This window comes from Pipistrellus kuhlii, unplaced genomic scaffold (assembly GCF_014108245.1).
Source record: "Pipistrellus kuhlii isolate mPipKuh1 unplaced genomic scaffold, mPipKuh1.p scaffold_m20_p_3, whole genome shotgun sequence".
NCBI classification, from domain to species: domain Eukaryota; kingdom Metazoa; phylum Chordata; class Mammalia; order Chiroptera; family Vespertilionidae; genus Pipistrellus; species Pipistrellus kuhlii.
In genome coordinates, this window is record NW_023425529.1 from 5,429,540 (window position 1) to 5,456,725 (window position 27,186).

General features: G+C 50.2%; 1 protein-coding gene across 1 annotated transcript in view; it reads left to right on the forward strand.

Moving 5' to 3' along the window:
• LARGE1 (LARGE xylosyl- and glucuronyltransferase 1) overlaps nucleotides 1–27,186 on the forward strand; it is a 382,199-nt gene that overhangs the window by 104,082 nt on the left and 250,931 nt on the right. The window contains exon 2 of the mRNA XM_036455498.2: nucleotides 6,346–6,533. Within this exon, the coding sequence (XP_036311391.1) occupies nucleotides 6,428–6,533 (106 nt within the window). The 5' untranslated portion in view covers nucleotides 6,346–6,427. The remainder of the gene's footprint in view (nucleotides 1–6,345; nucleotides 6,534–27,186) is intronic.

Here is a 27,186-nt window from a genome sequence, read left to right on the forward strand (position 1 = left end):
GTTTCCTGAGCCTATTTCCTTTATTGCTCAGTTGGTATTAGGAGTGAGGTCTTTGACAGGTGATTATGTCATGAGGATGGGGCCCTCATGAGTGGTATTAGTGCCCTTATATAAAAGAGGGCTGAAAGAGTTCCCTCACCTTTTCTGCCTGAAGACACAGCAAAAAGATTGAACTAGGAAGCAGACGCTCCAGGCCGAGAGAGAGAGGCCAAATGCCTCTGTGTGTTTCTCTTGGGGAGCAGAGAAAGGGGAGGAAGGTAACAGTGAACTGGCATATCCTCACATGTAATAGCATGTCTTGGGGTCCACCATTGCCTCAGGGACCTACTTGAGGTGAGGTGAGGAATTTGTTTCTATATTACACATGTCATATAGTCAGACGGCTGGCTTTTGTTTAAAGGGGACTTACTGAAACAATACAGTGAGGAAGTTGGATAATGGCAGTCAGGAAGGTCACACATGGCCCTGGGCAGGGGTTGGTGATGATATTTGGAATTATCAGGTTGTGTTGTTTGTGAGGACACCAGGTGCTAAAAGTTAAACCTGGTCCCCGGTCCATGTGAAGGGACAAATGCTTTGAATTGGGCTTGCTTTTTTTTTTTTTTTTTTTTTTTTTTGTCATGGAATTAAAGTGGAGAGGCAGACGAGTGTGTGGAGGGAGCTCAGGTCTTCCGGGAATGAGAGGCATTGCCAAACGACAGTGGCAAGGACAGAGAGGAAGGGAGCCGCAGTAGCACGAGGGTCTTCCCAGGCAGAGGGTCAGCCAGATTCCCCAGAGACAGCTGGAAGCCGGGCACAGAGCCGCCTCCTGGGCCTGGGTGCGTGCAGTGAGGAGTGGGAGGAAGGGAAAGTGGGATCCTGGCAGCAGCTGGCCCTTCACACAAGCACAGGAGGTAGGATGGAGTGCGAGGAAGTTGAGGATCAAGGGGGATTTGCTGATCACGCAGCGGGAGTTCCACAGTTGTGCTTGGGAGGAAGGAGTGGGCTGAGCTGGTGTGAGAGGGTAGTGTGTGCAGTGATGAATGTCCAAGGAGGCTGCTGGTTGAGACTCAGATAGTCATAGGGCCACTCAGTACACACTTAGTGATCGCCTCTTCTGGACTAGGTCCGGTGCCAGCCACACACACAGCTGCGATGACCACAGTCTGATTGGACAGTGATTGGGCAGGTACAGCTGGGCATCAGTGTGTGTGTGTGTGTGTGTGTGTGTGTGTGTGTGTGTGTGTGTGTGTGTGTGTATGTTTCATTTGAGTCCCAGCCTTTCCAACAACTAAATCAATGTTGCTAGCCTCTCTTGGTCTCAGTTTTTCCTTTGTACAAGAGGGATAGAACGATGTCTCTGTGGTGGTTCAGTAATTATTCAAACCTGGGAGGAGTGGGCGGTCATCAGAGCCACCTCTAGTCCAGAAGGTGCTTTTGTGTAATTAGAAAAAGGCCCCCTTCCTTCTAGAAACTCTGCTTCCATCTGTTAAGAGAACCGTTTATAATAAACATGCCATCCCGAAGTCCTGGAGGTGAATGGCTCTCCAGAGGCACTGGGCAGTCCCTGCAGGGGTAGGGGGCACTCTGTGTATTGACCTGCTGTTTACTGGGTGCTTTAGTACAGTCATGAGCCTACTTAGGGATGGGGATAGTGAGAAATGTGTTCTTAGGCGATCAGCACAAAGACCATGGAATAGCCCGTTACACACCTAGGCTATGTGACATGCCAGGGGTGTGTGCTCCGTGGTTGACTGAAATGCCCTTATGCAGCGCATGCCTGGACAGCCCTCTCACATGGTAACGGGCACTCGAATCACCTGGGATTTTGTCCCGATGCAGAGTGTGATGGAGTGGGGCCGGGGCCGGGCCTAGGAGTTTGCTTTTCTGCTGCCACTGCCACTGGGTCCGGGACCACACACTGGACAGCCATGGTTAAGCGTAAACCTTTGTCTTCGATGCTGGGCTCGTGAAGAATTTAAACACCTTATCCTCTGCTCTTCGGCGGTTTTAGTCTCACGAAGAGAGATGAATGCTCAGGACATGGTGAGACCACAGCTAAGCGTCAGGATGTGTGACTGTGGGAGTTCAGACGGGAGGGGAAGGAAGGTTTGGGTCTGGACTTGAAGTGGAGAGACATGAAATTCCTCCCCAGTCCCAGCGGAGAGGAGAAGGGGCGTTGTAGGAGTGTATGTGATCGGATGCCTTGGGTCAGAGCACGAGCTGGCCATTTACTAGCAATTGCACATGTCACGGTAACAGCAAAGCCAGCATGAGGGTCCCTCTGCTGTAGGACCTGTTTTATGAGCTCAATCTCATCGCTCTTAGGAACCGGGAGAGCACCTTGCAAGAACAGGTCAGTGGAGGGAGATGGATGTGACCATAGGTGACTGAAGGCTTCAGCTGATCTAGTTAAAATCCATGGCCCAGATCTGTTCGGTGCCCGTAGGATCTGTTTGGGATCCTAAGTGATTCTGAAGGGTTTCTTAGATTTTTTTCTTTTTGAAACATTATGTAGATTTTTAGTCCCTTTTCATGTGCAGTGTTCCTAGACAACCCACACATCTTGAACGCTCTTGAAAAATCCTTCTGCACATCCGTGATGCTAATTAAAAGACAGCCTTGGGTGTGGGGCGGGGAGGAGTGGAGCTGTGTTTGGAGTGTAGGCTTCTGACTGGAGTCTTTCAAGTGGCAACCAGCCACGCTTGCGGGGTATGCATTTCCAATTAGGGTCCTGCTGATGCTAACTCACCGCACCTAGCCAGGCAAGTAAAACTCACACACGTGTACAACACATCTGCGCTGGGGCATTTCGAATCACAAAACAGTGCAACAGGAAGGTGTGATGGTTTCAAGCTTTTACATATCTTTTAAATTATACAGGCCATGCACAGTCCTCGTATAAGATTTAGGAAAGAATGTAATCACAGGATGGAAATGACTCTCCTTCTACCCATAGAGAGAACTCTCAGTGCTCATACCTTTTCCATATCTGTGGTTATGGAGATGCTGATACATGCATGTACAGTTTTTCCCACTGGGCTTGAAGGATACTTGCAGTCATAGTTTGTGTTCAGCTTTGAATCCTCCTTTTGTGGCTTAAGAGAGGGCGTGATCATTTTTCTGGTTCATGCAGCATTCTCTATCGACGTGACATTTGTTGGTTCACACATGGGAGGAGACAGGTGGAGTAGATGTTGAGGAGGAGAAATCGACCAGCTTGGTCAAGAGGTTGTGTGTTGGATTTGAGGTTGGGGCTTGGTTAGCAATGACTTTGAAACCCTTGGGTCAGTGGTTGGCAAACTCATTAGTTAACAGAGCTAAATATCAGCAGTACAACGATAGAAATTTCTTTTGAGACCCACATTTTTTAAACTTAAACTTCTTCTAATGCCACTTCTTCAAAATAGACTTGCCCAGGCCATGGTATTTTGTGGAAGAGCCACACTCAAGGGGCCAAAGAGCCGCATGTGGCTCTCGAGCCACAGTTTGCCAACCATGGCCCTGGATTCACGATCAGGTGGGCCTTCACGATCAGGTAAGGCAGGTTAGAGACCGGTGATCCTACGTCATTTGCACACATGTGGGATGCAATTCCCAACCTTCTAGTTTCTTCCTTCCTTTCTTCTTGTGTTGATTGACTTCCTGGAGAAACTTCTGATAAATGTGGAGGCTTCTCTTTAAAATGTGTCTTTAGAGCACAGGAGTGTCATTTAGAAGTCAAATCCATGAAGGAGTATTTTTTTCACCTGCTGAGTTTAATTTCAGGTGCCAGCGTTATCACAAAATGCGAGCCAACCTTGACTCTGTTTTAAAACTTTACATAAATTGTGCGAGTGGAAACGAACCTGTGCAGATGGAGAGAGGAAAAGGAGGGAAGAAGTGTTTTGAGGAGTCTTTGAAAATGTTATTTAAATATCAGTGCCACTTGAGTCCCGTTTTTGGTATTAAATATCGATATATACCATTACTTTCCTCTGAAGTGTAAATTCACCTATTGCTTTCTGATTGTATTTCTATCTATTCTACTTTATTGTCCCCTGGAACAGGAGCAAACGCTGGTGATATATTGGACTCTGGGGAAGGAGATGCTCATAAGATGCAATATAAAGGATTGGGGTTAGATCAAAAGGAAGATGCCCTCTACAGGGGTCAATTTCTTAGGGTCAGTTTCTCAGGGCTGGTTCCCCCCGCCCTCTCCGTATAACCTTTGGCCCATTAATGAATCTTTTTGGCTTTAGTTTTCCTAATCATAAAATAGGGATTAAAAAATAAGTTATTTTGAGAATTAAACAAATAAAAAAAAACCTAGAAAAATGCTTTGTACACATAAGTGCGACTACTGCTCGTCGTCTTTATTCTTATATGCGAACTGTTTAAAAACAAACAAACAAAAAACCCCATGTAATTGTAATGGGTGGTAACTCCTGAAGGAGAATTGCGTAGGTAGGTTTTTTCAGGTTAAATCACTTGGCTTGTTAGTACCTACTTGCTGCGATCTGTTTTCTACCAAACCCTGTGCGGGGTAAGAGCATGGGAGGGGGAGAGAGAAAAGCATAAGTAAGACTGCTGTCGGAAGATGGGGTTACCCTGTCAGGTACTTGATGGGGCTTTGCTAGTCGCTCAATATTTTCCTATTTCAGCCTCATTCTCATCCAACCAGACTGAGGGTGTCCCTCGCTGTACAGGTGAATGAAGCACCACTGACCTGGGGCCAGGTTGAACTGTGGCCGTATTCCCTGTGCCTTCCGCCCCCAACACCCGCTCCCCTGAGATCACCAGCATTTCCCGCTGCTCATGCTTAGTGACCAGTGAGCTCATTCTAGTGACCAGTGAGGTTTGTTTGTGGGGTGTGTGTCTCCTCCCCGGGGGCCCTTTTTTGAAGTCAGCATTCTTGGATTAAGGGGATTTTGCTTCTATTGGCTTTCCTTCTTGTGCTCACCCGCCAGCCCGGTGGCCTCTCACCTGTTTCAAACATTCAGAGAAGTGGCAGAGGGGTTGCGGACGGCAGCCTGGACTCTGACGTAGGTGGAGATGGGCTCCAGGAGGTGTTTATTGCCAGCAGCTTGCTGAACACAAGCTCCAAAGGCTTGGGAGAATCGGATTTCATTTATTCGTTCAGCAGACCTTTACCAGACACCTGACAGTGATGGGCAGGACACTTAAGTCTTAGGGATGCCGATGAATCCAATGGGGTTTGAGCATTTCTCTGGAAACCTACCAAGGCTGGTGGGGAGGGTAGATGGTTCTCCCAGACATGGTCACATGGGTGTGAGCGATCTGGCAGGGAAGGACCATGTGGAGTAGCTAACGAATACCATTCCTTGGGAACTGGAGCCTTAAGTCGGAGCTGCCTGCATCCATGGGCTCTACAGAGTTTCCCTGTGGACCTCGCTCTCCACCTGCAGCCCATGTGACTGTGCTAGGAGGTGATGGAGATGGGATCTCCTGGTCTGTTGGGTTTTTAATTCCTTGTAAGTCCCAGGAGTTTCTGATTATAGACTAGGGCGAGAGGTCGTGTCCTCTGCTCCGTCTGTGAAGGCCTTCTCCCTCCTCTGTTCTTCCCATTTCACCCGTCTTCTGCGAGGTCCGGGGATTGTCTCTCTGCAGACGGCTGTTGTTATCTCCATGCTCCTCCCCACTCTCTGCACATCTGCATCGTCGTCCATGCTTTTCTGGGCTCCTCTTCCATGTTAAAGATGAGTGCGTGTAGGCTTTCCATGGAGATGGAGATCTTGTGCCTCTCTAGCCTCCGTTCCTGTGTGAGTTTGTGTGTGTGTGTGTGTGTGTGTGTGTGTGTGTGTGTGGTCAGCCCTGAGTGCCTTCCACCGGGCTCTCTGCCCGGAACACGGGAACTGTTTCTCCCCTCTGGCTGCATACGGGAGCTGTCAGCAACTTCCTCATCCTTCCCTGGAGGTGCCCATGCAGCCGTCACATTCTCGGGGTGTCTGTGCATGTTCTATGCTGGCCTCTCCTGTTAGATTGGGCTCTTTGACGCCAACCCTCATTCTCCTTTTTCAAAACACAGCACCTGGCTAGTGCTTGGCATATACAAGGTGCTCATTAAATGCTCGTGTATTGAGTTGTGTAGTTCAGGCTTCAGAAGTAACCCATAGCAGAAATGCATGTGTGTGTAAGTGTGTACATTAGAGAGAGAGGGAGAGAGCCAACGCCCTGATGCTTTCTTTGTTTATTTGCTAAAGAACTGTCTCCACTTTGATGGATGGCAGGGGTGCAGCAGCATTCCCTGGGAATGAGGGTTAGCAGGAAGCCATAGCCGAGTCAGCCTCCTCCCCGGAGCTCCAGCATGTTCTCTCTGCAGTCTGCCTCCATTGACAGCCCTTCCCCTCTGCTCTTCCCCCACAGGGAGTATTATGAGGGAGGCCGAGGACTCCACGCTTCGGGCAGAGACACGGCTCTGGGATTAGGGATTGCCACTTCCGAGAGGATGCTGGGAATCTGCAGGGGGAGACGGAAATTCCTGGCTGCCTCGTTGACTCTTCTCTGCATCCCAGCCATCACCTGGCTTTACCTGTTTGCCGGGAGCTTCGAAGGTAAGAAGGCAGCGCTCGTGGAGTGAGCGGGAGTGGGGGAGAAGGACACTGGCTGTCCCAGGGTCCCAGGGAGAGCCTCCGAGCTGTCTGATCCCAGCTGGTCATTTTGTATAAGTGACTGCAGGTGCCCTGTCACAGGGGAAGGCTTGCCTAGGTCAATGGAGGGAGTTAGGAATGTGAGGAGAAAAAGACACAGCGGCAAGATCAGGTGCACCCAGGCGCAGTGGCCTGGAGGAGGGGGCACAGATATCAAAGACGGGCTTTGCGAGTGGATCGCTGTGTTGATGACAGGCAAGGATGGGCCCTGGAGGGAGGACTTAGCTATTCATGGAGCCAGATGTTTTATTCTTCCTCCCATCTCTTCATTCACATATTCAACATGTGTTATTACTGTCGCTGCTGCTGTGGTTTACATCTGTGCTAACCCAGGTGCCAGACATGCCGTGATGGCACACCTGGGCCTTCACAGCTCAGCTGGGGAGACAGACAGGTGGACACACACATGATGGCTGCACAGGCGGGTGTCGGAGCAGTTGGCTGGGCTTGGAGGTGGGCTGATCAGTCATTCGATGGCCCAGTACAGGAACGCCACAGAGGCTGGACCCACCCCAAACAAATGAACAGGAACGCTAATCCCTGCCCCTTTTCAGAAATCATCAGCAAAGACGAGGCTTGCCATTCTCCCAGCCAGCAGTTGCAGACGCTGTGCGCTGTGTATCAGAGGTGGTTTTCTCAGCGTGGGGAGGGAAGGCGTGGCCGTGTTGGCGAGCACAGCTTTCTTCTGTTTACCCCCACACTTGAGTTGAAAGGGAAAAATTAACTTAAAGGAAAATCTGACTCAGGGAAGTCAGTGCTGTGTTTTTAAACATGTTCTTTATGCATAATTTTATTGACAGCTCGAGGCTACCTTTTAATTAGGAGTTGCACTTCACTTTCCGAGATTTGCCCCTAGGGAGGCAGACTGACTATAAAGGAGGCGGAACTGAGTGTGGGCATGGCCGGGAAGGGCCCCGAGACACAGCCCTGCTCCTCACCTGCCCCAGCTCCCCTGCGGATGGTAGAGCTTTCATCTAAGGGGCTGGAGAGCAGGAATGATGCCAGGGCAGTGTGCATGGATAATTTTCCGTAAAAGGATTGGAGGGAGGAAGGTGAGCTGGTGATAGGCCTAGGAGAGTTAAAAGGAAATGTTTTTCTAGGGGTGATGAGGAGCCCTGATAAAACAAGGCTATGAGGGGCTGGTGCCTGACTCAGTTTAATACATTAAAACATTGACTTTCATAGTATAACTAGAGTGCTAATAATCCTATCTAATAAAAGAGTAATATGCAAATTGACTGTCACTCCAACACACAAGATGGCTGCCCCCATGTGGACACAAGATGGCCAGTAGGGGAGGACAGTTGGGAGGGATCAGAACTGCAAGAGAGGGCAGTTGTGGGCTATCAAGCCTTCAGGGGAGGGCAGTTAGGGGTGACCAGGTCGGCAGAGGAAGGAAGTTGGGGAGACCAGGCCTGAAGGGAGGGCAGTTAGGGGCAATCAGGCTGGCAGGGGAGCAGTTAGGCATCAGTCAAGCTGGCAGGGGAATGGTTAGGGGGTGATCAGGCTGGCAGGCAGAATCAGTTAGGGGCAATCAGGAAGGCAGGCATGTGAGCAGTTTGGAGCCAGCAGTCCTGGATTGTGAGTCAGATAGCCCTAGAGGGATCCCAAATTGGAGAGGGTGCAGGCTGGGCTGAGGGACACATGCCCCCGTGCACGAATTTCATGCACCGGACCTCTAGTATTACTATAACAATAATGAGGATGACAATATAAGCTATTAATTTTTTGGTGTTTTTTTTTTTAAATATATTTTTATTTATTTCAATAAGGAAGGGAGAAGGAGAAAGAGATAGAAACATCAATGATGAGAGAGAAGCATTGATTGGCTGCTTCCTGCATGTCCCCTATTGGGGATCCAGCCCACAACCCTGGCATGTGCCCTTGACCGGAATCAAACCCAGGACCCTTCAGTCCGCAGGCTGACACTCTATCCACTAAGCCAAACCAGCTAGGGCAAGCTTTTAGTTTTTTGAGCATTTCTACCTGCCAGGCATTGTTGTTAGGACTTGACGCATTAGGATTTTTTTCACAAGAATCCTATGTAATAGGTGGGGATAAGTAGGCGGGGCAGGTAAACTTTAGGGATCTGCCCAAGGCCCCAAAGCCAGTCAGGACAGGGCCTGGATTATTGGACTGGAGAGCTGGAGTTTTTAACTATAAAACTATGTTATAGTGGGGGCCTCAGTGAGGTAGCAGACCTTGGCAAGGTGTTTGACAGGGTGTCACATTTTGTTTCTGGGTGCTGCGAGGGAAACTGAAGAAGTTTTATTTGCACTCATTGATAGAAACTCAACCCTAAAAGGTTTGGGCAAAAAGGGAATTTGGAGGCTAACAAAACTTGTAAGTTCCTAAGGTAGAGCAGGCTTCAGGTAGGGTTGGATCCAGGGGCTCAAGTGATACCTGTGTAGCTCAGTCTCTCTTCATCCCTTTGCTCTGCTTTTCTCTCCTGTGCTGCTTTCTTTCAGGGTCGTTTTTCCTACGTGAAACAAGCTTTAGCTTATGACTTATCCTCTCCAGACCCTATAGAAAGAGGAGTTCTTTCTCCTCTAACTCTTCAGGCTTGCCTCTGATTGGATTGCTGCTTGTCCAGAGACCAGTCACTGAGTGGGGAAGCTGGGGATGGCAGCCCCGAGCTCTGTACCTGTTTCTGGTCATAGGATGGAGAAGAGTTCCCCTGAAACATGGTGACATCAGGGGAGGGGTGGCCCCAAAGGTAAATGGTACATCTTCTCGGAGGAGAGAGTAGAAGTTGATCTGTGTTGGAGCGTCCCTACCTGGCTGTGCTTCATGATGCGTTGATGTCCACTTGGAGACTCTCTCTGGCATCACGCTGTTTTTCCCATCCTGGCTGATGGGGTGACTGTGATCCTGGATTTTGAGTGCTTTTATTAGACTGGCAGGTACGTTACAGGAAACATGGAGGATTGAGGGAATACTCTGCCACCACGTGCTCCTACTGGGGTAGGTTCTACACCTACAACCGTGAAGCTTAACAAGACATCCTACCCTTGGGACCCAATCAGAAACCGCTTTGAGATGGGGGTGGGTGATTGGGTACATGAACAGACATATTCCAGCTAGAACGGTAAAGCTGACAGCTCTCTTTTCACGGGTAGCAGGCCACAGCTGGGTCTCAGCATTTGTTTCCAGATGCCATAGTTTCAGAACCATCTAGCTTGGCCGCAACCTTAGGAGAATCCAGGTGAATGATGGTGCTGACCCACGCATGGTTCCAGTCCACGCAGTGGGAAGAACTGAGGCTGCTTACCCTGGAGAAGCAGAGGCTCCAGGTGTATGCGTTACCTTCAGCAAACAGTCCAAAGGCTGTCACCTGGCAGAGGTCAGAGTGGCTCTGATGGCCCTGAATCCATGGAGGGGCGTGGCAGAGAGCCCGAAGTCCAGCTTGTCATAATGAAGCTCATTCTGCTCCGTGCAGGCCTGAGCTGCCCTGGGAGGAGTGAAATGCATGCCGTGAGGCGTGTGCAAACACGAGGCAGTACATGGGAGGGAGTGAGCATGGGGGACAGCAGGACAGGATGACCTGGGGGAGGGAGTGAGCAGTGGGGACAGCTGGACAGGATAGCCTAGAGCCGTGGTTGGCAAACTGCTGCTTGCAAGCCACATGTAGCTCTTTGGTTCCTTGAGTGTGGCTCTTCCACAAAATACCACGGCCTGGGCAAGTCTGTTTTGAAGCTTAGGTTTAAAAAATGTGGCTCTTCAAAGAAATTTCAATCGTTGTCCTGTTGATATCTGGCTCTGTTGACTAATGAGTTTGCCGACCACTGACCTAGGAGGAGGGAATGAGCATGGGGGACAGTAGGACAGGGTGACCTGGGGGAGGGAGTTGAGCATGGGGGATAGTAGGACAGGATGACCTGCTGACCTCCTGACACCACTAGCTTGAGGCTAGCAAAGGCTGCATGTTTGTGGGGTCATGGCGGCTAGGTGGAGCTCCAGCCGTTGCTGCAGACAGAGGTGCCCTCCCAGCTGGTCCTGCGGAGACATTCCTGTCTGGGTAAACACAGCCTTGCAATCTATTTATTGACACCCTTGAGTTTTCTGCTTCGGGCCTGGTGGAGCCATAAATAAGGTACAGAGTTGCCGTCTGCGTTCTTGGCAGTGCTATTCCTTCTTAATGGGGGTTTATTTATTTTCCAGCCCTGTTTAATTTCAGGGGATCTCCTGAGAGCAGGCCTAGAGCGCTCCCTGAGATGGGGACACACTGAGCATAAGATTTCACAGTTAGATGGCAAGCAGCTGCAGGATGAATTGAGGGAGCATGAGGTGGGGTCCGGCGTCTCAGGCCCTGGGATCAGCCAGAGTTGCTGGGGGTAGGGACCCAATCATTCCTCCTAGAGCTGCATCTCCCCTGATGAGAAACAATGAAGCACTTCTCATGGGATGTTAACATTCTACGAGGTTATGCTTCTAAGTATTTAATTTCATTTGGAAAGGGCCCGTCCTGCCCGGGCCGGTATGGCTCAGTGGTCGAGTGTCCACATGTGAATGAGGAGGTCATGGTTCAATTCTCGGTCAGGGCACATGCCCAGGTTGTGGGCTCGATCCTCAGTAGGGGGTGTGTAGGAGACATCCCATCATTGGTTCTCTCTCATCACTAATCTTCCTATCTCTCTCTCCCTCTCCCTTTCTCTCTGAAATAAGTAAAAATGTATTTTAAAGTATCATTTAAAAGTTAAGTGACTAGTGGTATATTTATCTAGTGAAGTACTATGGAGCAATGAGCAAGAATATACTCACAGACAGTGTTGAGCAAAAGAAGACAGATACAGCCCTAGTGGGTTTGGCTCAATGGATAGAGCTTCAGCCTGCGGACTGAAGGGTCCCATGTTCAATTCTGGTCAAGGGCAAATGCCTGGGTTGTAGACTCGGTCCCCAGTGGGGGGTGTGCAGGAGGCAGCTGATCAATGATTCTCTCTCATCATTGATGTTTCTATCTGTTTCTCCCTCTCCCTTCCTCTCTGAAATCAATAAAAAAAAGGAAGACAGACACAGAAAAGTACATACCTTAGGACTCCAATTATATAAATACAAAAATAGTCAAAAATTAATCTGGGGTTAGAGACCAGAGCAGGGCATAAGGAAGACTTTGGGGTGCTGGTAATAATTTATTTTTTAACCTGTGTGATAATTATATGGGTGTGCTCATTTTGTGACCGTTTACAACGTTCTTTATTTATGATTTATTCACTTTTCTGAATGTTACACTATTTAAAAAAATATCTATGCCAACTTTGATAGTTCAATAAGTATCTGAATTGAAGAGATTTTTGTGGGTTTTGCATTCTGTTCGGATGAGAGGCATTTTCTGAGCCTTTGAGTATTTCGAATGTATGTCACTGTTGAACTTTGAAATTCAAATGCTTTCGAAGCATGAAACTTTCCTTTTGGGATAGATGTTGACCATTTTTATTTAACCACACTTCCTTTCTTCCTTCCCGATGGGCCTCCCCATTTGGACACAGGTTCCCCCCAGGAGGGTCTGATCACAGTATTGACTTCAAGGCCTAAAATTGGCTCAGAGAACCTTAATTCTGAAAGGGTGTTTCCGTCAGTTTGAAACAAGACCAGGCAGGCACGCCTTGGAGATACTGCGGGTTCTATTGCAGACCACCCCAATAGAGCAAGTATTTCAGTAGAAGGAGTCACTCATGATCTTTTTATTGGTGGAGGATCTTGCCTTTGTTTAAAAAAGCAAACAAAAAAAAAAAATAAATAAATAAAAATGCAACATTCGTGAAACACAGTAAAATAAGGTATATGGGTTATGCCTGCATTCCTACCAGAACTCTGGCTATGATGTAGCTCTGATTAATATTAAAGCAATATGCCCTAGCTCAGTGGTCGGCAAACTCATTAGTCAACAGAGCCAAATATCAACAGTACAAGGATTGAAATTTCTTTGGAGAGCCAAATTTTTTAAACTTAAACTTCTAATGCCATTCTATTTCAAAATAGACTCGCCCAGGCCATGGTATTTTGTGGAAGAGCCACACTCAAGGGGCCAAAGAGCCACATGTGGCTCTCGAGCCGCAGTTTGCTGACCACGGCCCTAACTGGCTTGGCTTAGTAGATAGAGCTTTGTCCTATGGGATGAAGAGTCCTGGGTTTGATTGTCCAGGGCAGGTGCTCAGGTTGCAGGCTTGGTCCCCAGTAGGGGCGTGCAAGAGGCTGATTCTCTCATCATTGATGTTTCTCTCTCCCTTTCCCTTCCTTTCTGATATCAATAAAAATATATTTTAAAAAATTAAAGCAATATTACTACTTGACCTGAACATCAAGCCCCATTAGACAAATGTTCCTATCTGCATTCATCAACAAATTTGCATCTTTGTAAACTCCAGGCACCTGGAAAAGACAGTGTGTGGTATTGTCACTGTAGGAGATATGGAAGCACAAAGCGGCAATGCAGGTGGGCCAGGAGTAGGTTTTCAGTTGCTTGTATGGAAAATAATACAGCGATTAATAAGCAAAATACAAGAATAAACTCTGTGCTTCAAATACTTGAAACTGTTCACCTATGTTTGCTTCCCCTGAATACTATTCAGCAATAGCTGCCGTTATAGCTTGTTAAACCGAAATGGGCTGCAGCTGGCGTGCATTTGTATTGGGTTTGGCCTGCCCACTGCTTTTGCCATTTTTGAATTTAGATGAATAGTTAAAAAATGGGAGCTGGCACATAAAAATCATGATTTCTGGCTTTCCATATAAAAATGGGAAGGTCTAGCAAACCCCACCCTCGCTCCATCCCAGCAGTGATTGGCTGAGCTGAGCAGTCACTGTCCCTTTGCCAGGGCGTGGCCATTCGCTCCAGCTGTCAGTCCCCGCTTTCCTGGTTGGTCCCGGTGTCATCTATACAGAGCAGAAGTGAGAAGAAAGAACTGGCATTTGCTTATGTGGCTTATTGATCCTGTCTCGCTCAGTTAGACTTTGGTTTTAGACCTTTTAACTTGCTCCCTGCCATGGGCTGGGCTAGGGATATTATTTTAGTTTTTAAAAAAACATGTTTTTATTGATTTCAGAGAGGAAAAGGTAGGAAGAGAGAGACATCAATGATGAGAGAGAATCACTGATTGGCTGCCTTGTGCATGCCCCTGCTGGGGAGAAAGCCCGACACCCTGGCATGTATCATTGACTGGCATCGAATTTGGGACCCTTCAATCCACAGTCTGATGCTCTATCCACTGAGCCAAACTGGCTACGGCTGGGCTGGGGGTTTTATTTACATTATCTCATTTACTTCTCTGGATAGCTTCACATTTCTCCTGTTTTGGAGATAAGGCTCTGGGCTGTTGAGGTCTTTGCCAAGGTCACACTCAGCCAGTACATAAGGGAGCCAGCTTGCAAACCAGGCTTGGCCCAGAGCAAGGCTGTCTCCATAACTAGGGTCTATAGAAACAACTGGTGGATGACATTTCAAAGTCAACACTCTCAGGCTTCAGATAAGGTCCGACACATCCCGATACGAGGGAACGAGGCCATCTTGGACGAGAAGGCACGCCATGTTCTGTGGCTTGGGGATTATCATAAGCCAAGAGAAGCAGAAAATTCGATTAGTCCTTTAATGCAATTTGCATTTTGTTTCTGCCAGGGACTCATGCAATTAAGAGCAGGCATGGACCTTCGGAATCATTTGGGCAGGCTGAAGCCTGAGCAGATGAAACCTTTGAAAGCGACACAAGGACTTTATCTAGGACAGGGGCCTTTGGTGGGTGAACGTGTCTGTCCCTCATAGATGGGCGGCACTATGTAAGTTCCCAGAGTGACCATAGACAAACTACCTACCATCCCTGCAGGCCCGTGTCTTCTCATGAAAGGGGGACCATAACACGCAGCTCATGCACTTGTTAGGAAGGCTATGACATCCCGATTACAATCGGTCATTCAATGAATGTTTGCTTTCTTTTCCTGTTTCTGAGGATGTTGGAAGGTCTTCCTGGGAGGGATGCAAAAGGTCACCCACCCGGTCCAGACAAGGAAACCGAGGCCTGGAGAACTGGCCTAACGAGGCTCAGAGCCCCAGACAGCGATGTCATTGGAACCGCCACCCAGATAGTCTGTGTCACCAGCTGTGTCGCTGCTTGTCACCGACTTGTTCATCACTGCTTTTTGTAAAGACAAAAGACACGTGGCACATTGGTTCATTTCTGTCATCTTTATTTCAGGCATCGCTGTCTCCCTTTAGGCGTGCAGGAGGCAGGGGTGGGAGGAGGGGACGCTGAGGTTTACCGTAGCCACAGTCACAGTGCACCTGACGCTCACCGTGGGCACGGTGCCCGTGTTTGGAAAAAATGAAATTCCTCCTGGATGACCTCTTGTGAGGACTTTCAAGAGGAATGAGAAGCCTGCCCTCTGATGCAGAGTCCGTCGCTTCTTTCACAGAAGCTTTGTCTGATGAGGCCGTAGCTGAGTCAGCACACATGGCTCTTATTCCCCAACCTCCCCTAAAGACTGTGTGTCCTTAGCTGAGTAACTTAACTTCTCTGAGCCCACATTGCTCCTCAGGAGTGGGGATGCTGTTCTCTATTGGGCAGGGTCTTTGCACAGATGAGGAGGAGTCCATCATGCCTCTAGCATACAGTAGGTCCACAAACTTAAAATCTATATATATATATATATATATATATATATGTTTTTATTTATTTTAGAGGAAGGGAGAAGGATACAGAGATAGAAACATCGATGAGATTCATTGATCGACTGCCTCCTGCATGCCCCCTACAGGGAGGGGATCAAGCCTGAATCCAGGGCACATGCCCAGACTATGTATCCAACCATGACCTCCTGGTTCATGGGTCGACGCTCAACCACTGAGCCACACTGGCTAGGCAGGGTTCAGCTGTGTTTGACATGCTGCCTGAGTTCTGAAGCACAAAGTCACTCACGCAGGGACTCCCTGGAAGAGAGACCTGAAGATGCAGGGTCCTTGGTGGGTATTTGTCATCAGCACACCAGCAGAGGGCACTCTGTGCCCCTTGTCCTGCAGTCTTGAGTTCTCTTGATGGAGCAGAGCCCCTGTGGTTGCCTGCAGGGACATCCAGGCAGGGGCAGGGAGCTTCTCCATGGAACCCCTCGGTGGCAGCTCTGATTAGGTGGCCGGGTGCTATGGAACGCAAGCTTTCTCATGCACATTGGATGCTCCCACAGCCCCAGGAGGGACAGAGGGCATGCCGTTTGCATGTCCCCCTTCTCATGGAGCTCACTTCCCGGTGGACAGAGAAGATTCGTCAGTAAAAGTGAGGGTGGTGATACATGCCACAGAGAAATAAAGCCGCCTGAGATGACAGTGCAAGTGGCAGGGGAGAGGCTTGGTGAGGGACGGGGCGGACACCGGCTGGACGGGCCTCTCTGAGCTGGGTGGAGGTCAGGGGGGAGGGCGTTTCAGGCAGGAGGTGGAGAGCGCTTGGTGTCGTTGCAGAACCAGGAGAAGTTGGGCTGGAGGCGAGGGGGTGGCAGATGGAGTCCGGCAAGGTGGGCAGGGTTCCTCCCACTGGACCCAGGGGCAGTTTGGAGCTGCTCTCAGACTTCATCCCTGCGGATGGACTTTCCTTTGGCTGCTAAGCTAAGAGGCACCTGAGCGAGTATTTTCTCTTCTGCCTGTGAAGAAGTCACCTAGATCTCTGGCTTAAGAATCACCTGGGGTTGCCTTGGCCGGTTTGGCTCAGTGGATGGATTGTCAGCCTGAGGACTGAAGAGTCCCAGGTTCGAATCTGCTCAAGGGCACATGCCCGGGTTGCAGGCTTGATCCCATTGTGGGGTGTGTAGCTGATCGATGATTCTCTCTCATCATTGATGTTTCTCTCTCTCCCTCTCCGTTCCTCTCTAAAATCAATTTTTAAAAAAAAGTATATGTTTTTAAAAAAGAATCACCTGGGGCAGAGAATAGACTCCCAGCCCACTCTGGGGCTTTAGGAAAAATACACTTCCTGGCCTGGGTGCCAAAGAAGATGGTGCAGGCGAGGCGTGCAGGGGTCTGTATTTAACAAGCACCTCTACCTATGTGAGATAAATATCACACCTTTATCTATCGATGGACGCTTAGGTTGTTTCTAGATTTATCTTCTGGTAAATTTGGGAAGTTTGATGGGATCAAGTGAAGCATTTGGGGGGCTGGACTCAGTAATGACCCGGTTGGGAAGATGCACTGATTGAGCACCTACTGTTTTCTCACAAGGAGCCTGCCTTTGGACGTCATCTCCTTGGACGTTGAAATGTTCGGGAGGTATTACCCTCAGCCAAAATATTGCATGCCCTTCTGTGAATCACTTCTTGTGTCGACTGCCTCTCATCACATGACTTCCCTCCTTTTCAGAAGTTCAGCTTCAGGTGGTGGAGCTGAAATAGTGGTGTGCTTTGCTTAGGGAAGTACTAGATAAATTATTAATATTTACCATTTTCCACACCCTTCCCATGGTAAGGTCTCACCTTTTTGTACTCACCTCTCAATCCTTATTCTTTAAACAATGTTTTCTTATAGTGGACTACAGTATCCTCTTAGTATCAGGTATACAGCACAGTGATTCAACATTTACAGACTTTACGACGTGATCACCACAGTGAGTTAGTACCTGTACTAGTATGTCACCGTGCAACTCATTGCCGCATTCTTGATTATATCCCCTATGCTGTACATTATATTCCCATGGCTTATCTAACCTATAACTGGAAGTTTGTGCCTTTTATTCTCCTTTACTTTTTCTACCTATGTGAGATAAATATCACACCTTTATCTATCGCTGGACGCTTAGGTTGTTTCTAGATTTGGGTTATTGTAAGTAATGCTGCAGTGAACATAGGGATGAGGGTATCTTTTCAAATTAGTGTCTTCCTAAGCTTCATTAGCTACTGTTTGTGGAGCATTTAAACCCCTGACTTGTATTAACTCCTTTGATCCTCACGGCTGCCTTAGTAAGGTGCTTCCTGATAGTCCCATTGTGCAGAGGAGGAAACTGAGGCACGGGCAGTGTCCAGACTGTGCTCAAGGTGTCAGAGCCAGCAAGTGGCAGAGCTGAGATGCAGCTCAGGCAGTCGTGTTCTCCTGGCCCCTGCAAGGTTTGGCCCACCTGTTCAGCTGACTTCATTCTAGGTCTTTCTCTTCTCTCTGCAAGGCCCTGTCAACATAAGAAACATCCCACACCTGGGACACATTTTTGTGAGTTTATTTGAGCCAAATAATGTTGACAGTTGCTGACCTCTAATGCTAGGAGAGTAACAACCCTTTCGCAGTTTCTTTTATGCGTGTGAACTTAAGGAAGGAAGGAAAGGAAGATTGCCTGGAGGTGGGAGAAAGCGAGGTGGGGATTGGATTGCAGGGTAGTTAACACAATTGTGTGTTCTCTGGAGGGTGCTTACGCCTTCCAGGGGCACTTCTTCCGGCCTTTCAAAGGTGTGCTAACCCCGATGCACAAGACCAAGGGACAGGGCTGGCTGAGAACCCTTCAGGAAAGAGGTTATAGGCCTGGGGTGTGGCTGCACACCATGACCTGCCCAGTTAGGAGTCTGATTCCTTACAGTGCCTTCACTCTCCATGGAGATTGGGGAAAAGCTGGTCATTATCCTGTAGGAACAACCCTTCCCATATACCTGGAAAATGTGCTAGATCAACCCTTCTCCAGTCTCACATGTGTTCATCTTGCTTTCTTTTCACGCCCCAAGTTTCCCTTGCTTGCCCTGGGCTCACCTGCTGGTTGCCCCTGCTGAAGGTTGGACCCAGCCTGCAGAAGTGGACAGGGTCAGCCTGTTCTGAGAAGCAGAGGTGACTGCCCCTCCCTGCCTGTCCTTTCCCAGAAGCTGTCCCTCTGATTGATGTTTCCCAGAAGGCTGTGCCTGCCTCGCTCCAGCGAGACTTGAGGCACTTTGGGTCCTGAACTCCATAAACCAGTGCTCCAGAAATGAACCTCGTGCCCTGATGGGCCCAGATGGGAGGGGGGGGGGGGGGGCTGCTAAGGAGTCCGTCCCGAGAGTGAGGTGGCTCAGGGAGAGAAAAGCATTTCCCCCCGCTGCTTAATTTCACGTGGTGAGTGAACACTCCGAGGTGAGTGGCATGGAGGGGCAGATCGGTCAGGATCTCTGGGAGTATTTACACAATGTTTATCGTTTGCTCTCACCAGCCTCTGTTAGTAGCGTCCAGTTCAGGCGTCCCTGTGGTCTCCACCTTGGCCCCAGGTGAGCTCTGCAGCGCCTCCCAGAGGCTCCCAGGGCAGGTGGGAGCAGCGAGACCCTGGAAGGGCGGATTGTCTCTGCCCCTTCCTTGTGCTGGGCCAGGTGAGGAGAGCAGGCTTCGGACAGCTCCTGCAGCCAGTCCTACCACGTGATGACGAAGGTGATCATGGGAGCATTCGCCTCCTGCCCTGTTCTGCGTGCTTGTATTTTCCTCTCAAGACAGGGGGTCCCGTCATCATCCGCCTTTCATCATCCAGGCACAGGAGGCCAAGAACTCATCCCAGGTCCCAGCCCCGAGGGCAGACCCGGCCTGTCTGGCTTAAGCCTCCACAGCTCCTCTCCCCCTCCTCCCCTGTCATTATAACCAGTAGCATGTATGTAGTGAACAGAGAAGAGCAGGCATTTCCCTGGATGTAGGATGACACAGGATTACACAAGTCCCAGTGTGTGGCGGGCACTGTGATGACACAGAGCACGAGGCCTTGGGGCCCTGCCCAGGCCAGAGGCTGGAGAAGGGCTTCGTGGAGAAGGAGGGCCTGAGGTTGGGCAAGGCAGTGAGAGTGTCCTGAGCCCACGAGGGGGCATTTCGTCATTTGGGAAGGCACAGGACAGAAGGGAGCTAGGAAGGCTTCCCGCGTGAGCTGAGAATTGCCGTGGCTTACCTGAGAGGGAGGACAGCGAGCCCGGGCTGTGCCTGCAGGACGCTCTGGGCTGGACACCTGCCTGGACCCCTTGGGCTGTGTGAACACGGCACCCCTCTCCCTTTTTCTAAGCCTCCGTCTTCTCGTGTAGAAATGGGATCCTCTGTACCTTCTGCATCGGTTTATCCCGAGGCCCAGGTGTGATGTATGCAGGCAGCTGACGCCTACTGGGCCCTCAGTAAGTCGCAGCTAGCTGTGGATTGGTTTTATTTTTTGATGAGTCATTTATCAATACACGTCAGGTCTGTAACTGCAAATGAAATGTGGGCTAAAGAATCCCTCTGGCACGTAGTGGTTGCCCAGGACACACAAAGCAGAGGCCTCGCTTGCATGCAGCTGGACGGGACTGGCTGCCAGCAGGGCGTCGTGGAGAGAGGCACAAAATGAGGCAGAGCGTGCTCTTTCCCCCTCCCCTCTTCATGTCCAGGTGCCCTGGTTGTGCCACCTCAGCACCCCTGGGCCTCCGCACCCCCTCCTGCAGGGTCTGCCCAGCCCCTGCTTAGTGAGGAGGCTCAGTCCTGGGGGCGTGTGTGGGGGGGTATTGGTGCCTCAGCCAGAATTTAGCTGTTCGAAGACTCAGCCCAGCGGGGTTGGTGTGATGCTGGCTCAGCACTCTGCCCTCGGTTCAAGACTCCTGCGCCTTCAGGACAGCCTCCGTTTCCCTGGAGACGTCTGCCGCTAATCCCAGGGGATTCACGTGGGATCTTTCACCTGCTAGAATTTTTGTAGATGTTTCTGTTCCTTTGAGCATGAAAGCACCTCCATGGTGCAGAGTGGCTCTGGGGCCTCTTTAGATCCCCTACTGTGCGTCGCACACAGTGGGGATGCGAGCATCACATTGTACATGTGTCTTCTTTAACCCCCCTAGGAGGCATGTTATTCCATGACGGATCACCTTTTATTTTCTAAGTGTAGGTGAGCTCCAGTGTTGTTGAGGCTGTAGTCTAGTGAAGAGCTGGATGCAGAGGCCTCCGTGGGGCTGGGCTGCCGCAGGGTGTATGGCACATGTGTGTGCTCTGTGGCCCAGGGTGCTGGTGGTTATGCACACAGCAGGTGCATTGGTTCATCAGGCACACTTTCATGGTGATTTGTGTTCTTGAATGAATGCCAGGTGAGTCCCCTTCACCTTGGGAGGTTTTCTTCCACGTAATGAGATGGTTCTGGGTCTTTCTGTGAAACTCGGGGTGACCACTGTCTGTCCAGGGCCGCCCTCCCGGGATTCTCCAGGCCAGTTCCCTGTTTCCCCGGCCCTCCAGCCCAGAGGTCAGATGGTGTGGGATTGGGGGAGTCAGGGATCCTGAGCTTATCTCAGATGAAAAGTCACCCAGAGTTTGAGTGAGTGAGGATTAGTAGGGATTGGGGTGCAGGGGTACCCCCTTTGCTGCTTTTTTTTTTTTTTTAATATGACCTCCCTCTGAGAAAGATCCTGATACTTTGAGCAGTTAGGCCTGTGCAGGTAGGACCTGTGTCACCTGCGATGTGTTTGCACATTTCCTCGTAGATGCTGAGGCCTCCTCTGGGCAGCAGCCAACTGATCTTGAGCCCCCATTTCCTGCTCCCCATGTTTCCTGTGAGATGCTCGAGCAGATATCGATTCAGTACCCAGTATGTGCTTGGTATTGGACTAGAGTCTGAGGAAGACTCCAGTAGGCGAAGCCATGGTCCCGCCCTCAAGACAATTCGTTCTCTAGTTGGCTTTGGGGGATAGTGACCTCCCCATCTGGTCATTCGCTGGGAATGATGGGTCTTCGGAGGAAACGTATTAGGTGGTGGAGACGTTGCTTAATGGGTAAGGGAGGTCGCAGGATGATAAGCAAGAACTTAAGTCTAAGAGTAGCAGCCTCTTCTTAGGGCGATGAACTCCAATTGCAGTCCCAGGTATTGATGGTACTAGAAGTGGGCGTGTCTGCCTTTGGGAGCTGAAAAGGAAGGATGGGTAGCTACCTACATGGCGGTGTCAGGAAAGCTTCCTGAAGAAGGGCCTCCTCGGCTGGGTCTTGAAGGTCATGGGGAGCAGAGTTGGAAGCTCACACCTGAGCTGTCGTGCTTGGAATCATGGGATTGCACGGGAGTGGTGGTCAGTCTGTCCACGGAGATCACCCAGCCATGGTCTCTGAGATCAGCCTGCTCGACCAAGAAGGCCCAGGGGTCTTAGTGGGAAAAGCAGGAGGAATTCTGAACTCAGCTAGCAGGTGCCTGTGCTAACTCTCCAGTTTTCAGAAACTCCGTCTTCTTGCGTCTGATGTTTGCGCATCCTTGTAGCTTTGGCGCAGTATTCTCATCCCACCCCCCACCTCCCTCCACGCTCCCATCTTTGGCCCTCGGTGATTTTGTATTAATAGCAGCGATTAAGCTGCCTCATCGAGTCAGGGAGGAGATATTAATCTTCATCAGGACTGGGGAGGAGCTAAATGCTTTTCTGCTCTTCCCGCCCTCCCCTCTCTCCACTCGCCACTCCTCTCCCTCCCATCCCCCCCAGTGAGCCAGGAACTGATCCAGTGTCTGAGGGAAAGCTCCTTTATCTGCTTCTATGGGCGCGTTTTTGGGGGTCACTTCTCTGCCCGCCTCCCTAGCTTCTCTGTGCCTGAGCACCACAGGCTGTCATTGAAGACCACTGCCAGGAGAGGGAGGAGGGGGACCGGCTCCTTCCGATGGCAGCTCCCAGCTTCAGGGTCCTGCTGCTGCTGAGAATATCAGAGCAGGGCGGCTTGGGGTCCTGGGTTTGTGAGTTCCTGTTCAGCCCTCAGAGAGGTGCGCTCATACCCAGGTGCTTTCTTCACGCTGTGTCTCTGCGATGAGCAGTGAGTGGAGGGTGCTGGTGCCAGAGGCAGGAGGCGGAGAGTCCGAGGATCCGGTGGAGAATTTAGGATGGGAAGCAGGCTTTTCTCAAAGCTCGGCACCCCAGGCTGCTCTGCCCTGCGAATTGACTGCTAATAATAGCTTATCTTGCCTGGCCTGGAGACTCTATTATTCACCAGACTGGAGTGCTGTAGGGAGTGAAGGAGGATGCTGTTGGAGATCAGGCTGGAGCAGTGGGCATTAGTGGGGCTAGTCCATGCTCAGTGGGCAGTGCATTGGCCCTCGGACAAGTTCATTTCCAGTCAAGGGCACGGACCTCAGTTGTAGGCTCCATCCCCAGCCCTGGCTAGGTAAGGCAGCTGATCGATGTGACGCTCTCACATCATCTCTCTGTCTTTCCCCCTCCCTTCCACTCTCTCAAAAAATCAATGAAAAAATATCCATGTGTGAGGATGAACAACAGAAAAACAATAATAGAAGAAATTAGCAGAACATGACAGCACTAAGAACCAAATTGGATTGCCTGACAAACCAGTGTATATTGTAAGGAATCAAGTAATACCATCTCTGCCTCCCCACCCGGAATCGAGTCCAAGGTAGAATTCCTGCTCCCACCATGCCTGGAACTCACCGTGTGGCCGTGGGCAAACTGCCCCTCCTTTCTGGAATCTGTAGAATAAGGTGTTGGGAGAGTTCAACAGATTTTAGGTGGATTGCCATCACATCAAAAGGTTAAAACTGAAAATCAACTCAAAATGCATCAGAAGGGTGAAAGTTCGTGGTGCTCAGGCAAGCTGAACAGCCACCTCGGTGATTAAAGGAAATTGAATTTATTGAAGGCAAAGGGGAAGGGAGATGGGGATATCCAAAGGGAAGGGCTACACAGAGACAAGGGGGCCTGGGAGATAGGTTCAGGGGCTTAGCTGCTGCCCGTTGCTCCCCTGGTTGCAAGTCTTGTGGGGCGCCTTAGAGGTTGGGGGATACATGCCCGTGGGAGGATGGCCTGGGAGTGCTCCTTGGAGGAGCGTGCTCACTGGGTCCTTGGTCCTGAGCTTGTTTATCTCGTTTCTGCAGGTGGAGATCTTAGGGGAGGTCGAGGAGGGTTTCCATTGATTATCAGTTTCCAGCTGTGCTCTTTCAGGGTCGTGGTCCCCACGGACTGTGCATGGGTCATTCATCAGTGTAGCTGATGCTGAGGTAAACAGGTGTCGTATGTCTGGTTTTGCTTTTTTTTTTTTTTTCTTCTGGGCCTGGAGCTGAAATACCAGTGAAGCCTAGATGTTGTCTTTCGGAGGAAAAAGTCAGGGGGTCTAAACTGCATGGCCAGTGATATGAAAGATCTGGGGTCCAAACCCCATGACCAGGGGAGTGAGGTTACCCTGGGGGTGAGGTTCTTGTTTGCCCAGTTTTGCCTCATGCTAGGCATCGCTGCTTTCTGCCCCAGTGAGTTTCTGTACCTGGCCCATCATCCATGCTCTGAGGGTCTAACAGGATCCCAGACCTCAAATAAACAAGAGCTGACGCTGTAAGACTCTCTGTTGGAAAAATAAATAAGTATATTTTTGTAGGTTTGGGTTAGGTGACAGTTTCTTAGATATGACGCCAAAAATGAGAGAGGGCAGAGGTAGAATATTGGGGATCAGCTATAATTATTATAGCTGAAATATTAATTATGCTCAATTAACCGTGACTGTTTCATTTGCATTAAAGAAGGTAGATTCTGACCTGGCTGGGCGTTACAAGGTGGTGGTGGGGGGCCCTTAGCCCAGATTTCAAGAGGGCGCAGGCCAGGCCAAAGGACCCCACCAGTGCATGATCAGGGCCGGGGAGGGACACGGAAGATTGGCCAGCTGGGGAGGGAGCTTGGGAGGGCTCCAGGGTGTGTCTGGCCCGACTCACTCAGTCCTGATTGGCCAGACCCCAGCAGCAAGCTAACCTGGTCAGAGCATCTGCCCCCTTGTGGTCAGTGCATGTCACAGTGAGCGGTTGAGGGGCCTTACCATATCATTAGCATATTATGCTTTGGTTGGTTGAATGGCCTACTGGAAGACCCAGCACTTAGCATATTAGACTTTTATTATATAGGATTCCCCTGAGAATGCGTATGATAGGCTCAGCACTAGTCATTGTGGATTGGGGACCCCTGGATGATATAACCTGTGGAGGGGAGGACAGTGTCAGGGTGGGACACAGCTGTGGACTTGGGGTTGGGGTTGGGTAGCCACTTCGGAAAATAATCAGGATGGATGGAGCCCAGGCTGTCGTCCCTGCATCCCGCTGGCTCTTTGTGGCGTATGTCGGTTCCACCCAAGAGGAACCACAGTCCATTAAAAGTCGGGCTTCAGCTTCTGGGATGGCCTCTGGGAGTCCAGTCAACACGTTAATTAATTATCCTCCGTGTGAGCAGATTTCCTCTAAAAAGCCTCCCGTCTGCTTATTTTTGTAGCCTCATCCTGCTTCTTCCAGTGTGTCCAGACCCCATCCATCCCTCATCCATCGGTCACTGCCTTGGCTTTCTCCCCAGTATCTGATTTGTCTCTGCAGAGTACAGGGATGTGCTGGGCCGGCTGTGGTTCAGTGGACCACCCTTAGCAGGAGTCCTCAGAGGAGGAGGGTGGATCTCCGCTGTGGTCTGTCTCGTTGATGGGTACCTGAAGGTACTGACATGTTCGGGCATTTGCTCTCTGGACACAGTTAGTCCATGTGCTAACAGGGGACTGTGAGCTGACAGTAAATAAAAGCACATTTGACTCCAAGCAGGGAAAGTATAACCAGTACCTCGATTGTCCGCGGTGAGTCAGAAAAGGTTGCCCACAACTACAGTATTAGGACTGAGCCTCTATATTTTTTTTATTTTTGAGCCTCTCCTTAAGTGGTGTCTCTCATGAGGCATTGCAGGTACCTCACAGTGACAAAGAGAAAGGCTTTAGAGCCGAGGTGGCAGGAGTAAAAGCAGAGGGATGAGCAAGAAGAGGCTCAGGGATGTCCTTGAATGGTGAAGGCAGAGGGCGGGGTGGGAATAGGGTGGGACAGCCTGGCTCTTGGGAACATGACTATGGAGGACCTTGCTGGGAGAAACATCAGGACGTGATTGGTTATGTGGTGCCACGTGAGGTTCTGGCCATTGTTTCCTTCTCCCTTTGTTGCATTAGAGAGAAGTAAATGCCGTGAAGTGTGTGCTGGGTAAACAGCTCTCAGAGAGCCTGTGGCTAAGAGCACTCCTGTCCCATTGTGGGAACTTGCGTGTCCTGGAGTGGATTTATGGGCCCTCAAGGGCTCCTGTGGCTTTGGGGGTGTGGATTTCTACAGTGATGTCACCGGACCTTAAGCAAGTACTGAGGAGCAAGGAGAACTGGGCCAGCAGAGGGGCTGGGGCCTTATCTGTCCGGAAAGGAATGAAGCACGTATCCTGGTGGAGCTGAGAGACTTTCAAAGAAACTTCCAGAAGAGGCCCTGATGGGAGGCAGAGGTGACTGGCTCCCAGAGAGCCAGAGGCACTCATTGTGACACCTCCCCGCAGGTCTAGAGTATTGCACCATCGAATAGGGTGCATACTACGTATGTGGTGCACGGTGATGGTGGGTGAGGGATGGAGGGATGGAGAAAATAAGGAATGGAGGGAGACAGGGAGGGAAGAAGAGACCCATCCAAATGACCACCAAGCAGACACACTTTGGCCTCCTGGGAGAGGCAGAATGTAAGTCCCTTGGCTAAGAGAAGTTTGTGCTGTGCATCAGTGGCTTAAATAGGCATATGTTTGTCTCACCATCCCAGATCTTGGAGGTCGGTAGTGCAGCCATTGGTTCTATGGCTCAGTACCGTCACTGCTCTGGATGGGCATCTCGGCAGGCCTTCTGGTCCCTCATATCTGCAAGACGATTACAGAAAAGCAAACATTCAAAGGCATCTTCTTCCCACCTACCCCTGCTTATCTGGCTTGTATTCCTAGCAAGTAACACCCAGTAGAGAATCTCTATAGCTTTGAATGAGTACACAGGCGTAGCAGCGTTACCAGATAAAACACAAGGTTCTGTTCGTTACAATTTCAGATACACATCTAACAATTTTCGTAAGTTTATCTCAGATATTGCGTGGGGCCTACTTGTGCTTAACATAAAGTTATTAGGTTCATCTGAAATTCCAATCTGACTGCTGTGTTGTATTTTATTTCCTAAACCTGGAGGCCCTTGGACATAGGAGTGACTCTGCGGGCACTGATGGGAAGGGTTGCCCCTGTTTCACAAAGCTGAGGCTCCCCGTTCTCACGCTCTGGAAGCATGGTGGCAGGGGGGTGCGGGGGGAGGGGCAGGGCGGTGAGGTGGACATTTGAACGTTGATTGTGCATAGAGTTGAAACAATATCTCTAGAGAGAAACATGATCTTGGAACTCGGAGTTCGTGATGGAGAATTAACTCAAAATTAAATGAATGGTGGATGCTTTGTAGTTCCTGAGGGAGGTTTCCTAGGAGAACCCGCTGTCAGCTGGGATTCACGGTGTGAGCTCCAGTCCTTGGCTCAGGCCCTCGGTTTGTGATGACACGGGAGATCTGGGCTGTGTGTCCAGGAGTGGCACCCTCAGCCCGGCATGCATGCATGATGCCGCCGGAGTGGTCCATGGGCTCAGACTCACCATCCTGGCCACATGTCACTGGGTGGGAAAACGTAGGGGAGAGAATTTCTGACCTGGGAACTGGTTTGAAATGCACATTCCCGGGCTCTGCGCCAGGATCACGCTCCGCCGCAGGTGCCTCGGGGATGGGCAGACCAGGCCCAGGGTGCAAATGCCTCAGCCCCCCTCGAGGTGGCTTTGATGCCCACTCACGTCTGGGAGCCACTGCTCTGGACAGCGGAGGAGCCGGGGAAGAACGTAGGCC